General features: G+C 42.4%; 1 protein-coding gene across 2 annotated transcripts in view; it reads left to right on the plus strand.

Annotated features, from left to right (window-relative positions):
- The window catches only part of LOC141129100 (transient receptor potential cation channel subfamily V member 1-like), a 105,725-nt gene extending 89,360 nt beyond the window's left edge, over positions 1–16,365 (plus strand). For both annotated transcript variants that reach the window (XM_073616890.1, XM_073616888.1), the window contains exons 13-16: positions 1,411–1,712; positions 6,140–6,267; positions 8,855–8,961; positions 13,473–16,365. In XM_073616890.1, the coding sequence (XP_073472991.1) occupies positions 1,411–1,712; positions 6,140–6,267; positions 8,855–8,961; positions 13,473–13,576 (641 nt within the window). In that variant the 3' untranslated portion in view covers positions 13,577–16,365. The remainder of the gene's footprint in view (positions 1–1,410; positions 1,713–6,139; positions 6,268–8,854; positions 8,962–13,472) is intronic.
- Positions 16,366–17,215: the final 850 nt, after the last annotated feature.

Here is a 17,215-nt window from a genome sequence, read left to right on the forward strand (position 1 = left end):
ACACAAAACAGTAAGAGGTGCACTGCTGCCTAGAGTTGGACCGAAAACCCACCGATACGGTTCACACCAGAGCTCCCAAACATATAAAAAATTCTGACCCAAGCCGCAAACTCTATTAAAGTCTATGGGACCTGAACTTGAAAAACCAAAAGTCCCCATTTTGAAAGCTTATACAGCTGTGCTCATAAGTTTACATACCCTGGCAGAATTTATGATTTCTTGGCCATTTTTCAGAGAATATGAATGATAACACAAAAACTTTTCTTTGTTCTTCAGCCAAACACTAACCATGAGCGAAAGAAATGTTTTTGTGTTATCATTCATATTCTCTGAAAAATGGCCAAGAAATCATAAATTCTGCCAGGGTATGTAAACTTATAAACACAACCTTTTACAAGTTATTGGCCATAAGAAGGGTATGGGGGCCAGGGACTGCCCTGGGGGACACGTATCAATGCAATTTTTTTTTTAAAAAGATTGTTTTTACAGGAGAAGTGATTTTATTGAGACTTAAAATGAAACAATAAAAATGTAAAATTCCTTAGTGCCTGGGGGTCCCCTTAATCTGCCTGTAAAGTGGAGCATCTGTACCATGCATAGAACCTGCTGCAGCAAAACTGACATTTATACAGAAAAAAAAAAGACATTTAAATTTCCGGCAATACAATTCCTTTGTCAGCAATACAAAAATGTTTAATAAAGGCGCACAAAATCTATACCAGACCCTTATCCGAGCATGCAGTCTGGCAGGTCAGGAAAGACCCCCCCCTCCTGAACCATACCAGGCCACATGCTCCCAACATGGGGGGTGCATTGCTGGGTCGGTGATGTCACAAGGGGCGGTGAAACTAGGTGACGTTGCCAGGTGGCCCCGCCCCTTACCTATATAAGAAATGTCAAATGGTGGAGCAAGTAGTCGGCGGTTAGCCTTCGTCGCTGGCGTAAAAATTTTTTTGTTCTTTTTTTGGGGTCTGACGGTGGTGGTGGGCGGTGTGATTGATTATGGATCTACATTGGGGGACATTTTTTTTTTATTTTTAATAAAGAAATTGTTAAAAATTTTGCGTGTGTTTTTATTTCTTATTGACACTTTTTTTTGGTGAATGAGTAGGGGTACAATGTACCCCTACTCATTCGCATTGGGGAGGCAGGATCTGGGGGCCCCCTTGTTAAAGGAGGCTTCCAGATTTTGATAAACCCCCTGCCCGCAGAACTCAAGTGCGCAGTGCATTGTGGGGCACTCAGTGGGCAAACATCCCACAGAGCGCTCCGCAATTTCGGGTGTTGGCTGAACGTGCCGAACGTTTGCTCAGCCCGAACTGCTCGCCCCAACTCTACTGCTGACTATTTTTATATCATGTTTGTATAATTTTAAATATAGATGATATAAGACATATATTTTTTTCGCAGCTTTGGTAACACTTATTGGTGAAGCTCCTCAGAAGGCTGAGAATAGCACTGATGATGGAAAAAAAGAAGCAGGAACCTCATATTCAGGTCTTTACATCGCTACCTTGGAGCTCTTCAAATTTACTATTGGCATGGGAGACCTGGAGTTCAACGAAGACCTAAAGTTCAAGCACTTTTTCATGTTTCTGCTGATCTTGTATGTGGTACTCACCTATGTTCTTCTTCTGAATATGCTCATTGCTTTAATGAGTGAAACGGTAAATAAAGTCTCTAATGAAAGCAAGAGCGTATGGAAATTACAGGTGGGTTGATTTCTTTAAGTCAAACACAGCCATAACATTACCTTTAATCACTTCCAACAAATCAACATGATACAGTCATAGTTTAAAATTCTTAGGTTTCTGAACTAACCCACAAGTAATGATTGTCTGCTTCCAATCTGACTGCATTTGAGGTCACTTCTGCCTTTGTTATTACTAGTGACAGACTCTGAGGCTTAAGGGAACTGGGTGCAGCCTACAGAGGAAAAAGGGATGTCAAGTTTTTTTCCTTCCATGTTCTTGCAAGATCTGTGGTTTCTCTGTACAGACAGCCAGCCACTAAGTAAGTTTGCAAATAATGGAGTGCCTGAATAACGCAGTCTACAACAAGATGACTAGAAAATGTTAGGGCAGAAGGCACAGAGCCAAACTGCATTCATGAACATCAAGCAGTAAACAGAATCCTGATGGGAGACAGGATTATAATGGCTGGCACTGGAAATGTGACAGGCAATGTTCAGTGGTAAACCAACTTGTCAGTAGATGAATGTATTATCAATGTACACAGCTGTTAAAGTGGTTGTAAACCCTGAATAACCACTTTTACCTACAGGTAAGCCTATAATAAGGCTTACCTGTAGGTACCGTGAATTTCTCCTATGCTTGCACCGTTTAGGAGATATTCACTGTATCCGCTTGTGCCAACATTATCGACACATGCGCACTGAAAAAACGGCTCGCTCGTGCCATTTCCTTAGCTGTTATGCCATGCAAGCGCATCATGTCATCGCTGCTCTGGCCAATCACAGCACCGGAGCCTGCTAATCCAGGAGATAACTCCGAGACGACATGTCACCGGTCACTCTGGGTTTACAACCACTTTAGGTTGAAGTAATTGTCTCCTGTAATTATTATTATTATTTTTACAGGTATTTATAAAGTGCCGACAATTTTTGGCATCTCTTTACATATTGAATATTCACATCAGTCCCTGCCCTTACAATCTAAGGCCCCTACCTCACCTGCATGCATACACATACTGGGGCCAATTTGGACAGGAGGCCATTAACCTCCAGCATGACTTTGGTGTTTGGTAGGAAACTAGAGTACAGGAAGGAAACCCACACAAGCATAGGGAGAACATGCAAACTTTATGCAGGTAGTATCCTGCTTGGGACCTGGTGCTGGTTGTCCGTAAGCAAATATTTCTCTGATTTCAGTACAGTTCTTCAGATAATCACATGACTATTTTCGGGAGAACGAATCTAATAAAAGTCATAGCTTTGCATTTGTATTTTGTTCTGTAATTGCATTTTTTCAGTCTTTCCTTTAATCTTCTGTTTTTATACCACAAAACTACATTTGCAAATCTATAATTACAGCCGGCCCTACAGTATTTAAAGGATAAGTGCTCTTTTAAACAAAGTGCACTGATCCTTTTTAAACAAAGTGAACTGATCCTTTTTTGACCCCCAAAATTACCCTCTCACTAGTTGCACTTCAGCCCATGGCCCCTTCAATGTTTACATAATTTGCAAATAAACTTCTGTAGATCCCCATTGACTTCTAAAGGACCTGCTCTGTCAGCACAGATCATTTTTCTGTGAGTGCATAAATGTAAACTGCTGTAGAACGAAAGTAATTATTCAAACAGGGAGGGGAAGGGTGGATTGCTTTAGGCTGGGGATGGGGCAACAAGGATAATGGCATTTGCTTAAAAGTGTTCTTATCCTTTACAGTATATGCAAAGCCAAAACATGTTTTTAGTTTTTCATAGAGTAGGGAGTAGTTAAAACCCCTGTCAAGTTTTTTTGCCATTTTTGTCAAATCAGGCAGATTTCCATATACTTCCTGTCCAGCAGATTTGACAGGAAGTGAAAGAAAATCTCTCCAAAGTGTGGGTTAGAAAGTTGTCACTGGTGCCCATGGGAAGATATCCTCTTTATTCTTGTTCAGGTGACTATTCAAAATTTTGTATTTTTTCTTACTCTCAATGTCCGCCGGCACCCGCTAATCATTAGGCTATGTAAACAAGGCAGATCACTGTTCTGTCAGTAGGGGAGGCATTGGTCCTGTGTTCCTGCAAAGAAGGAACATGGATCAATACCTTCCCCTACTAAAAGCAGAAGAAGGCAGGAACGGTGGGTGGAGGGGAGCCGTGCTGTGCTTTACACAAATGGTCTCCCAGCTTCTGCTGTTCTTGTGTCACTGACACTGAGCTCCGACATCGAGCTCTTTACTGCCACCTCTGGCTACTATGTGCATGTTCACTGTTCGTGTGATTTGTACTGAGCTTGTCAGCTATGTGAAAACGACCTGGGTCTTGGTAGGAAGATCTTCTTTACAAGTAGGGGCTGTGAGGAAAAGGGAGGGGGGCTGTTTGTGTACAGAGAGGGGCCAGAGCCTTGTGTGTGTACAGATTTGTGTATGCAGTGGTGTATTTTGGTGTTATGCTGCCCCAGGCAAGATTAAAATCAAGCGCCCCCCTCCATCTAAAATTCTCCCACCCCTTCCTTCTCAAGTGGCTATTCTGGGCCCCTGGTGGTTATGCGGGGTCCCTGGTGGCTGTGCAGGGTCCCTGGTGGCTGTGCGGGGTTCCTGGTGGCTGTGCAGTGTCCCTGTGCAGGGTCACTGGTGGTTGTGCGGGGTCTCTAGTGGCTGTGCGGGGTTCCTGGTGGCTGTGCGGGGTTCCTGGTGGCTGTGCGGGGTTCCTGGTGGCTGTGTGGGGTCCCTGGTGGTTGTGTGGGGTCCCTGTGTGGGGTCCCGGGTGGCTGTGCGGGGTCCCTGGTGGTTGTGTGGGGTCCCTGTGCGGGGTCCCTGGTGGCTGTGCGGGGTCCCTGGTGGTTGTGCGGGGTCCCTGGTGGTTGTGCGGGGTCCTTGGTGGCTGTGCGGGGTCCTTGGTGGCTGTTCGGGGTCCTTGGTGGCTGTGCGGGGTCCCTGGTGGTTGTGCGGGGTCCCTGGTGGCTGTGCAGGGTCCCTGGTGGTTGTGCGGGGTCCTTGGTGGCTGTGCGAGGTCCCTGGTGGCTGTGCGGGGTCCCTGGTGGCTGTGCGGGGTCCCTGGTGGTTGTGCGGGGTCCTTGGTGGCTGTGCGGGGTCCCTGATGGCTTTTCAGGGTCCTGGATCCCTGGTGGCTGTGCCGGGTCCCTGGTGGCTGTGTGGGGTCCCTGGTGGTTGTGCAGGGTCCTGGATCCCTGGAGGCTGTGCCGGGTCCCTGGTGGCTGTATGGGGTCCTGGGTCCCTGAACACAGTGGGGGGGCTGACATATATGCAGGTGTGTGTGTGTGGGGGGGGGTAACATATATACAGGTGTGAGGGGGGCTGAGTGCGTACAGGTGAGGTGGCCAGTGTGCGGATTTGGTAGGATGGCCTGTGGGCAAGCTCTGGGGAAAGTTGGTGGTCAGGCTTGGGGGGGGGGGGCAGGCCTAAAGCTGTGAAAGGGCCAAGCAAAAATTTCTGATGGCTGCCCTGGGCTCACAGTTAACCCTTTCATTCCCCTAGATCAGGGATCTTCAAACTACGGCCCTCCAGCTGTTGCAGAACTACAAGTCCCATGAGGCATTGTAAAACTCTGACATTTACAGACATGACTAGGCATGATGAGAATTGTAGTTCCTGAATGACTGGAGGGCCGTAGTTTGAGGACCCCTGCCCTAGATGTTTAACCCTTTCCCAGCCAGTGTCATTAGTACAGTGACAGTGCATATTTTTTTAGCACTGATCACTGTATTAGTGTCACTGGTGCCCAAAAAGTGTCAAAAGTGTCAATTAGTGTCCAATTTGTCTGCCACAATATCGCAGTCCCAATATAAGTCACTGATAAGTCATTACTAGTAAAAAAAATTAAATAAATAAAAATTCCATAAATATATCCCATAGTTTGTAGATGCTATAACTTTTGCGCAAACCAATTAATATACGCTTATTGGGATTTTTTTTACCAAAACTATGTAGCAGAATAAATATTAGCCTAAATTGATGAAGAAATTAGATTTTTTACATTTTTTATTGGGTATGTTTTATAGCAGAAAGTAAAAAATGTTGTTTTTTTTTTCAAAATTGTCATTTTTTTTTGTTTATAGCACAAAAAAAAAATGCAGAGGTGATCAAATACCACCAGAAGAAAGCTCTATTTGCGGGAAAAAAGTGACATAAGTGTTATTTATTTGCACGACTGCGCAATTGTCAGTTAAAGTAACGCAGTGCTGTATTGCAAAAAATGGCCTGGTCATAAAGGGGGGGGGGGGGTATAACATTTGTAGGTCAAGTGGTTAAGAACTGTTTAGGTTCAAGGACAATTTGCCCAAAGAGGAGAACACAGATACATATAAACACAAATCATTTACATATAATCAAAAGTGCTGAGTTAGGAATAAGGATGCTCAGCTGTGATATTTGCTATTGCTTTTGGGACCATTAATAAAGTTGTATTCTGTAGTTTTTTTTTAAAACTTTTTATTATTATTTCACAGAGAGCCGCAACAATCCTGGATATTGAGAGGTTCCTGCCTAAGCGCCTTAAGGAAAAGTTTAGGTCTGGCCGCTTGCTTACAGTGGGGTCAAAGCCTGATGGAAAGCTAGATAAAAGATGGTGCTTTAGGTAAGAACAAATAATAACACATATATGTATTAACGGAAGGCATTAAACCACTCTGGCTGAACTAAACTAAAGAGGAAATTACAATGATGGGCATTATTGTCATTGTTGAAGGGTCAGCCCATATAAAACCAATATTTTAGCTTTAGGTGGACTTTGGTGGAACAGATTAATTGACTTTTTATATAAAGTTTTGGGTACTCTAGCAGCAAAATCTTGCACTGGATCACTTTTCCCTATTATTTCTGCTTTCTACACTCTCTCCTATGCTGTTGAATACATAATAATTAAAAGAGAGAGGAATCCCAGTCAAAAATTATGGGATGTGGACAAGCTGGGCAATCAAATCCATAGGCCACTTCCTGAGGAAGACCTAGACGATTCGTCAGTGGACGATTTTAAAACTGAACACACCTCTCAGCAAACCGAATGCTGTGTATGGAAAATACACATCTCTTTTACAGATATTTCTGTATGTTGCTCAGCTAATGATGGGAAGAGGGTTGAAAAGAACTCTATCCTATATAAACTTTTCACAAGCTTTGGCAAGTCAAACGAAGTATCATATAATAGTTGCTTAGGCAGAAGTTACCTTTCATGTGTACCATAAATAAAAAAAAAATAATCATTAGAACCCCAATTAACTTTTATTATTATTGGATCCTCCTGTATATTTTACTATATAGTCTATAATATGTGGGGCTAATATAATCACCATCATCTTCTATTATTACTCTATGGGGTTGATTTACTAAAACTGAAGAGTGCAAAATCTGGTGCAGCTGTGCATGGTAGCCAATCAGTTTCTCACGTCAGCTTGTTCAATTAAGCTTTGACAAAGAAACCTGGAAGCTGATTGGTTTCTATGCAGAGCTGCACCATATTTTGTTTGCACTCTCCAGTTTTAGTAAATGCTACTGTGCATATACACCATCTATCATCAATTTCTTACATGCTATACAGTATATTAATAGTATTATAATAATCACCTTCCCCTCAACTATCACAGGCCTGTTTAAAATAATCCTGGAGTTGTAATCTGCAAATTGTAGTAACCCATAGCAACCAATTCTAACTCATCTGCAATGGTAATGTGACACCCGCCTAGTTAGAATAGGCTGCTAAAAAACATTTAGTTTTATCTACTCTGTAATCAGTGGAGCAGAGGTTGAATAACTGGAGCTGCACAGAGTTTCACAGGCTGCTGCTCTGCTATTCCCCCTTTTCTTCTAGAGAATTCTAGAGCATAGTGGGAGGGCAGAGACTGCAATCTGAGTATTTATGGGACTTCAGCCGATCCCTGGGGAGATGTGCCCAGAAGGTGCAGAAGTCCATAAATAGTCTGAGTCCTGTCCAGCAAAGGCAGCTTGCAGTATGTGGGTGTAGGGCAGTGTTCCTGAGGCCAGCCTGCTGGACGAGACCCCTGTTGAGGGCCTTGCCCTCCTAGGCAGAAGGCAGGAAAGACACGCGGTCCCAGCTAAGCTTAGCTGGGGGGCCTATTTGCAAAGCAACCCAAGAATTCAGAGGGTCAGGAGAAAGCACATGGGAAAGAGTTGGTGGGAAGCTGTGGGAGAGAGACAAGTTGTCCAAGAGACAGTGTGAGTCTACATCTCTATCACTAGAAAGAGCCTGAAGGGTTATCGCCAGGAGGCAAGCAATGATCCTGATGGCTGAGTGCGTACAAGACCCCAGTTCTGCAAGGGTGAAAGTGAGGTACTTGAGACTGTGAGTGAAGTACAGGTCATATGCAGCTAAATACTTTGTTGGGAAAGTGCAGACAAAGATTTCAAGAATTGTGCACATCAGCCGGAAATATAGTAGTCCTCAAGTTGTTCAAGTTCACGTTTTACTGCTCTGGGGTATCCTATGCTCCTTATCTCCATCCAAGTTGATTGTTCTTCAATAAAAACACAAAAAGAAACCCATAAAAACACAAAAAGAAACCCCTAGAGTGATCCTTGAGCCAAAGGAAGAACGCTGAAAATGCTGTGTGCCTGGCTGTGCATGCTGTGAATGGGAGAAATAGACCCAAATAACCAGCGGCTCCTGCAGGGGTACTGCTACAGTAATAAGAAATATAATTGGTTGATATGGAATATTACTCTGTGAACATTATGATTGTTCTTTCCTTGTCTACAGAATAAGCCTAGTCATCTGTAATTTCCAACCCCAGTGGCAAACAGAATCAGTGTAGTGACTCTCTTATCTAATCCAATTTTTAGGACCTCCATTCAACTGCTGGCCAAATAAAAAGCCTTATTCATTATATTCACTATGCATGGAACAACAGCTAGAAAAAAATGAGCATTGTTAAAGTCTATGAGACAGTGGGAGGGGGTCCCAGCTTCTATGTGACCCACATCTATTAAAAATGGACCATTGAGTTCCCAGAAGGCCCTTGTCCATCTATGTACAAATAATATGTCTGCCCCGCCCCAACCACCCTCAATTATACTCCCTTTTCTCCGTTCAACACACAGGTATGTTTTTGCTAGTTTTACCCACACAATACTTACATATACTATGTTTTGTTAGAGATTACTCTCTGAACTATCAGACAAATCATATATCTTATATTGCTACACTATAGGGTGGAAGAAATACAGTGGGAATCATTTGGAGAGAATATGTCCTGCATTAATGAGGAGGAGCCTGGTGACAAAGAAAATGCACACAAACTTTATAAACGACCCAAAGGTAAGAAGATTGGGGAATTATATCCTATATGTACATTGCATTTCTATGGTACTATGTTTTTATTGCATCATAGGTGAGCATGTAGCTTAAATATACATCCTGGTCATACTGATGATGATCATTTAAAAGTAATATTTCATCAACTTAATAAGTTGAATTGAAATGAAAAAAAAAATTGAAAAGCTATAGAGTGGTCTTAACAGAGTGCTAATATTTTGCGATTGCTTTATGGTATAAGTGCTTTTGGGTATAGGAGGAAGATGTGCCATTTGTTCTCCTCCCATGTGACAGTGCTCAGGTCTAACAACCAACCACTAGGTATGAGCACTGTCACGTGACAGAGGGACTGATGTCATCATTCCCCCTAGTGTCTGACTTCTGCCAACATTGAGGATTTTTGTGCTGACTGTGATGAAAGAAGGAGCAGCAGAGCGCTGGTAATTTGAGCATACTGTACATGGATCAGAGGGCCCTTTTACACAGACATCGTGACTGTACCCTGAACGGGCAAGGTGACAATGTCTCCTTAGGCTACCATTTAGTGTTAATGAGCAGTGGTGTAAAGAGAAGTAGACTTTAGTAATAGCTCACAGATTCAAATCTCAGAATGCAGCTGTTACTTTCAGAACTGATTGGTTAGTATAGGTGCGATTCACAAATCTAGAACACCGGAAATAGGATCCTTATTTTTAAAAAGTGACAGTTTTTCCGTACAAAAATACACTTTACATGGCTGATAAAAAAGGTACTTATCCTGGTGTGGAGCTTCCTGAATTGTGCCTTATGCCCTGTACACACGATCGGTTTTGCTGTCGGAATAAACTCCGACGGAATTCCACTCAAGCTATCTTGCATACACATGGTCACACCAAATTCCGACCGCCAAGAACGCGGTGACGTACAACACGTACAATGGCACTAGAAAAAGGAAGTTCGATAGCCAGTGCGCCACCCTTATTCTGTCAGAAAAATATAGAACACGTTCTCTATCTAAGTCTGTCTGAATTTTCGACGGAAAAAAGTCTGATGGGGCATACACACGGTCGGAATATACGATTGTTGCCTTATGAGTTTATGTGAAATCTCCATTAATAACTGTAAAATATTGTAATAATGAATATATTTCATTTAGCTGGCATCTATGAAAGGGTGGAGAGCCAATTCCATTGTTTTACACCTACTCCTTTCAAAAGATCCCATGCTGGGATAGGCATTGGACCTAACTTCCTGGGGAAATTCATTTAACTCACTTGGCCAGCATAGTCACAAGGATTTGCATGAAAGGGGGCCGACTTATGGAGTAAGCCCCCCAATCATGATCCAAGCTAGGCCAACCAATGAGACATCAGCCTGGTTTGATATACTCAGAGCCAAGGGGGAGGTATCGCTCTCTTTCTGATAGACCAGCAAGCTGAAAGGAACTTTGGTAAGGATGGGTAATTATGGGAAAGGAATGCCATTTTACTTGTAACTAAATATGTGTGCATATTACTGTATTGAGGAATATACCCTGTATTCCTTCATGTAAATACTTTATTTCAACCTAATATTTTCTTCCTTGGTGTAAGACGATAGATAGATGATTGTGTATAAGCTAGACTTTCAACTGCTTCCTAATAAATGTTATTATATTTGAAGCTTTCACTCTTGGTCGAAAGGAACTCTCATTTAACCCACATCATATCTATGAGATATGAAAAATCTTAAATATAGATTTTTCAGGGTAACACGATGAAAAACTCCAATCGGACTTTTTCTGACGGAAATCCTGACCGTGTGTACGCGGCATAAGGCCACTTTCAGATGAAGCAGATCCATCCAAGCAGGTCCGCCTGCTTGGTGGGGGATCTCTTCACTGATCCCTGCTGAGCAGGCAGATGGCAGGTCCGTGTCTACTCTGCTATGCAGAGCAGACACGAACACAGCCCACTCTCCTATGCAGAGCGGACATGGTCACAGCCCTCTCTCCTCTATGGAGTGGTCGGATGGAAATGAATTGCATGTTCGTTTCCATCTAATTGTCATCCGATCCGATTTTACCAGATCAGTTGCCCGGTGTCAGTGGGCACATATCTGCTGACATCCACCACCTGGAACCTTCACTTAAAGTTGCATTCCATTTAAAATTCTTTAGCCTAAATAAGGGTGGTTGATGGGCTTTTGTTCATATCAGAATTGCTTCTCTCCCTATACAACTGTAAGGATATCCAAAAGCATATTAAAACATGCCAAATGTGATCAGAAAGAGATCTGTTATGGGTCAATTATCCCTGTCAATGAATTCTAAATTATTTCAGAAGCATCTTAAAGCTTAAACAGGAAGTAAACCCTCCCAGCGTTTTCAGCCAAGGAAACTGCCATCTTGGTCTCTGTTTGATCTTTAACTGCTATGATGCTGCACAATCAGCTATGAATCAGCCATTGGATAGTTTAACAGTTTGCTTGAGAGCACAACCAATGTGACACTTACTTTCTCGGCACATTCCGGGAATGTAACTGTTTTTTGAAACTGTTAAATCAATGGGTTTCCTTACGTTTTAAATTTAGACAAAATAAAAAACAAAATCAGCACAAGGGACATTATTTACTGTTAATCCAACTTGTCCCTTGTGCTACTGGCTTCTGAATTCCTTGCAATCTTCATCATTCGATGCCTATGAATGGAGTATGGGCAGATGATTGTAAAGTCCTCCCCTCCCCCCAGTCATAGATTTTGCTTCACTCATGAAAGCTGTGGTTATGGCTTCTATGAATGGTGAAGCTGGGCCAAAAGGGCAGACATACTATAGTTGGGCATTCTTGAGGAGTGCCTGTTAGAGCGCCCTCCATTCTATTAACCCCCATCACCCAGAATATTATGACAGCGCAGGGTTTGGTGCATCGTACGATGAAGATTACAAGGAATTAAGCTGCCAGCAGCACAAGGGAAACATTGGATTAATAATAACACTTGTTCCTTGTGCTGATTTTTTAAAAACATTTTCTAAACTTAGGCTTTAAACCAGAAAGCAATGTGTAGAGGAAGCGAGAGAGAAAAAGGAACTTACATAGCCCTGGCATCAGGAAGTAGACCCCACTGCCTTCATACTGGCTCTATAAGGTGGTCAGTGTGTGCTGTGGATGCAATGCATCACAGTGACCTCAGTGTAAGGCGAATCAAGTGAAATTTTTAATTTTAGCACAGCATCAGTGTTCCATAAAGCATTGGTAGCTTTAACCACTTTAAGACCAGCCTCGTTTTGGATTTTAGGTGTTTACATGTTTAAAACAGGTTTTTCTGCTAGAAAATTACTTAGAACCCCCAAACATTATATATGGTTTTTCTTCTAACACCCTAGAGAATACAATGGCGGTCATTGCAATACTTTTTTTTGCACCGTATTTGCGCAGCGGTCTTATAAGCGCACTTTTTTTGGAAAAAATTCACTTTTTTGAATAAAAAAATAAAACAACAGTAAAGTTATCCCAATTTTTTTTTATATTGTGAAATATAATGTTACGCTGAGTAAATTGATACCCAACATGTCATGCTTGAAAATTGCGCCCGCTCGTGGAATGGCGTCAAACTTTTACCCTCAAAAATCTCCATAGGCGACGTTTAAAAAATTCTACAGGTTGCATATTTTGCGCTACAGAGGAGGTCTAGGGCTAGAATTATTGCTCTCGCTCTACCGGTCGCGGCGATACCTCACATGTGTGGTTTGACCACCGTTTTCATATGCGGGCGCTACTCGCGTATGCGTTCGCTTCTGCGCGCGAGCTCGTCGGGACAGGGGGGTTTTAAAAAATTTTTTTTTTATTTTTATTATTTATTTTACAATATTTTATTTATTTTTACACTCAGATCTCATATTTACACTAAAATGCAATAAAAAAAAAAAAAAAAAAAAAAAGTCATTTAGAAAAATGACATTTGAAAAAATATGCCTTTAAGAGGCGTGGACGGAAGTGACGTTTTGACGTCGCTTCCGCCCAGCAGTGTCATGGAGACGAGTGAGCGCCATCTTGGCCTCATTCGTCTCTATACACAGCACGGCAGAGGATGCGATCGCCTCCGCCGCTACCGACGGCTCCGGTAAGCGGCGGAGGGCACCGGATCGCGGTGGGGGGGGGCCCTCTCCCGCCACTGATAAAAGTGATCTCGCGGCGAATCCGCCGCAGGGACCACTTTTATCTGAAAGCCGGCCGCCGCACGAAAACGGGGATACCGGGGTTATGGCAGCTAGCTGCTGCCATAACAACGATATCCCCGTTCAAACTTAGGACGTATATAGTCGTGCGGCGGTCGGGAAGTGGTTAAGGTTTCTCTTGTTGGCTGGAAATGCACCTTCATTCAAAAGCATATACGTGCATGTGGACAATAATAATGATATGAACAACATATAATTCTATACCTTTGTTTTATTTTATCATTTAGCTCAGCATCATTTAGAAAAGTAACATTTTGTACTGAAAAGTTTAATAACATACATTGAACAGGAAATGTAACATGTAATTTCATTACTTTTCAGGATGGAGTCATTGGGTCTCCCGAGCTCAAGAAAAGGCAAAGGAAGAGGAGTTAGAGCCTCTAAAGTCTGTGTCCACAAGCCCATCAAATGATGAAAAAGTCTGAAGCAGGAAGCTGAGGCCTAGAGATAGCCATGACATATCACTCTGGTTATTCTCTTTATTAAATAGCCATCTCATCAATAAGGGAATAAAAAAAAATCCTAATTGAATTTAAAATGTGGACTGGACAGATGCTGTAAAACAAAAAAGCAGCAAAGGTTGCAGTGATACTTAAAATAATAAAATGAATAAAATGACGGACCTTGTAAGTAATGTTACTGTTATTTTTGCAGATGGAAATGTATGATCTGATTGGTTGCTGTGATCAACGCTGACATTTTATTCTTTCAACTTCTTTTATTGCCAAAGCCAATTTCCAAATGTTAGAAGCTATTAGATTTAAATCTTCTATAACACAAAGTATTCTCAAGGTCCTCTGTTACAGCCGAATTCTACAAGGTGATGGTAAATGAGTTCCTTTAACTGACCACCACATGGAGTCAGCACTGAAAGAAATGATTCCCATGGGGAAAAGAACCAGTCCTGATTGAGCTTAGAACGTTCAGTGTTAAAAGAAACTTTTAGAGAGAGGATATAAAGGATTTCCTTGCTGACTTCTCTTTTTGAAAATGCCAGCTGCCTGGATGTCATGCCGATTCAATGGCTTCAGTTCTTTGAGACACTAGCTTTAAACAAATACATAGTATGTAGATCAAGAGTTCTGACCTCACTCTAATGCCACGTACACACGATCGGATTTTCCGACGGGAAATGTTGGATGTGAGCTTGTTGGCGGTAAGTCCGACCGTGTGTATGCTCCATCGGACATTTGTTGGCGGACTTTCCGCCAACAAATGTTGGCTAGCAGGTTCTCAAATTTTCCGCCAACAAATGTAACTTGTCGGACTTTCTGATTGTGTGTGCACAAGTCCGTCGGACAAAAGTCCACGCATGCTCGGAATCAAGTAGGAGCCGGAAGCGCCCGGTCTTGTAAAACTAGCGTTCGTAATGGAGATATCACGTACTTCTTGTACATCTCTACGTTCGTAATTGTTGGCCAACATTTGTGTGACCGTGGGTATGCAAGACAAGTTGGAGCCAACACCCTTCGAACAAAAATCCACAGTTTTGTTGTCGCAAAGTCCGATCGTGTGTACAGGACATAACTCTCTAATTGACATGCTTGTTCCTGCCAGTGTTTCAGATATTATTAAAGCCCACCTCTGATCACATTACAAATGAAACATAATTGTCCCATCATGAAAAGTCTATTAGGACCAGCTAGCACACAGTATTACTCACCTTATTTCATGGTGCCATGATCTTCCTTCCACTTGGTTTTGGTTGTGATGGCTGCTCTGGCAAAGCCACTCTCCATGCCAGAGAGTGGCTTTGGACTAGCTTTCTTTTTTTGCACTTCCTCTTTAAGGGCTGGTTCACACCAGGTGCTTTCCAATGTGTTTTAAACTGCATCCAAACCGCATACACAGTGTTTGACATGTATTCCAATGGCCACACCAGTGCGCTCAGTTCAGTGCTTTCAACAAAAGTACAACCAGCTGATTTTTTTTAATTCTGTCCAGAATGCATCAAAATGGATGTAACTACACCAGAATGCACAATGTCCTAATGAAAATAAGAATTTTCAAGTGTCAAAATATAAAAAAAAGGAAAAAATGCACTGGACTGCATTGAAAACATATTAAAAATGTGTGTAACTGCATATGTAAAAACGCATCTGGAATGCTGAAATGGTGGTTTAAACAAGCACATACTTGTTTCCATGCACGTTTTTATGTCCAAAATGTGCTACAGTTGCAATCTACAGCAGGTGTCAATGTTAAGTTAATGACAATCAAAACGCAGGTTGCAAATGCAGTGCGTTTGCCTGTACTGGATCGCATAGTACAGAAGTACCATGAGATCTAGTTGCTCTGCGTTTTTTAAAGTACTGCATGCACTACTTTTGCTGCGGTTTGGTGCAATTCAGCCCTTTCAAAATGAGTGGGCTCAAATCACACCGTACTGAACCACATGTGAATCGCACAGGAACACCAAGTATGGTCCTCTGTGATTCCTGGTGTGAACCGACCTTAAAGCCGGAGACATCCAGGAAACTAATATTCTTAATTGAGTTGGACAGAGGCAGACCCTGGTTTTCTTTCACAATAGCTTTTCTTTAAATTAACGGATCTCTAAATACTTCCATTGGAAAGATTTACATTTGCCCCATATTTAGCTTTACTTACTTTATTTTCAGTTTATTGAGCTTATTTGTTTACTTGCCATACCAACCACTTATTTTCTACAGTAAGAGCCAATGAGATCTAAAAATAACTGTCACGTTGGCTGAAATTGGTTAATTTTAGCAAATACATTTACATTAAAGCTTAGTGAATAGGGTTGTCAGCTTGACAAATGTTTTATGGGATTTTTGGTAACTTGGTTGATGAAAAATGTTGGGAAGGCATTAAAATGATATATCTCTCTATATCATTAACCTCATTTTTTACATAATCTAACATAGGTAGGGTATTGATCTGGTTGAGTATTATGGTTTCTGTTGATTTATGAATTCTGCATTGCCTTATTGCCATTAAACCTGATTCCCACAGGTGCATGCTTTAGTTTCAAGATACCTATATGAGTGTAATTTGTAATCTGCGGTTTATGTGTTGACAGTGGACATTAAATATATAATCCCTATCTCTTTATCTGCACTGCTGCACTGGTTATAAATAGAGTCTGCCTTTATAACTGTACTGTTTATATATTATTTTTGTATAGAATCATGCATTTTTATCATTCTGTATTGTACATTGTATATTCATAATAAACATTGTTGGCAAACCACTGAGATGTACATTTGATGTAACATACGTTATAACAGCTCAAGAATGGACAGACCTTTGATGTTAAAGTGATTGTAAAGTCTTGTTTATTTCCCTATAAAAATAACAAACATGTTATACTTAACTGCTCTGTTGCAGTGGACTTGCACAGAGCAGCCCGGACCATCCTCTTCTCGGGTCCCTCTTCTGTGCTCCTGGCCCCACCCTCCTGTTAGTGCCCCCACAGCAAGCAGCTTGCCATGGGGCCCCCCGAGCCAAGGCACAGCTCCCTGTGTCCATTCAGGCACGGAGCCTGGACCCGACCCCACCCCCTCTCTCTCCTGAGTGGCTTTGATTGACAGCAGCGGGAGCCAATGGCGCCGCTGCTGTGTCTCAGCCAATCGGAAAGGAGAATCCCGGAGGGCTGAGACACTCGTGGACATCGCTGGACAGAGTGGGACCTCAGGTAAGTATTAGGGGGGCTGCTGCACACAGAAGGCTTTTTATCTTAATGCATAGAAAACCTTCTGACTTTAAAACCCCTTTAGGGCTATTTCACACCTAGCAGCGCCAGGTGTTGGCGGTAAAGAGCCGCTATATTTAGCGGTGCTTTACCGTAGTTTTTGAGGCGATTTTCGTCCGCTAGTGGGCTGCTTTTAGCCCCCACTAACGGCTGAAAAAGGGTTAAAAGCGCCCACATATTGCTTTGCCGGTGCTTCGGCGGCGCTGCCCATTGATTTCAATGGGCAGTGGCGCTTTGGGAACGGTGTATACACCGCTCCTACAGCGCCTCAAAGATGCTGCTTGCAGGACTTTTTTGAGCGTTCCTGCCAGTGCACCGCTCCAGTGTGAAAGCACTCGGGCTTTCACAC

This window comes from Aquarana catesbeiana, linkage group LG02, assembly GCF_042186555.1.
Source record: "Aquarana catesbeiana isolate 2022-GZ linkage group LG02, ASM4218655v1, whole genome shotgun sequence".
Lineage (NCBI taxonomy): Eukaryota > Metazoa > Chordata > Amphibia > Anura > Ranidae > Aquarana > Aquarana catesbeiana.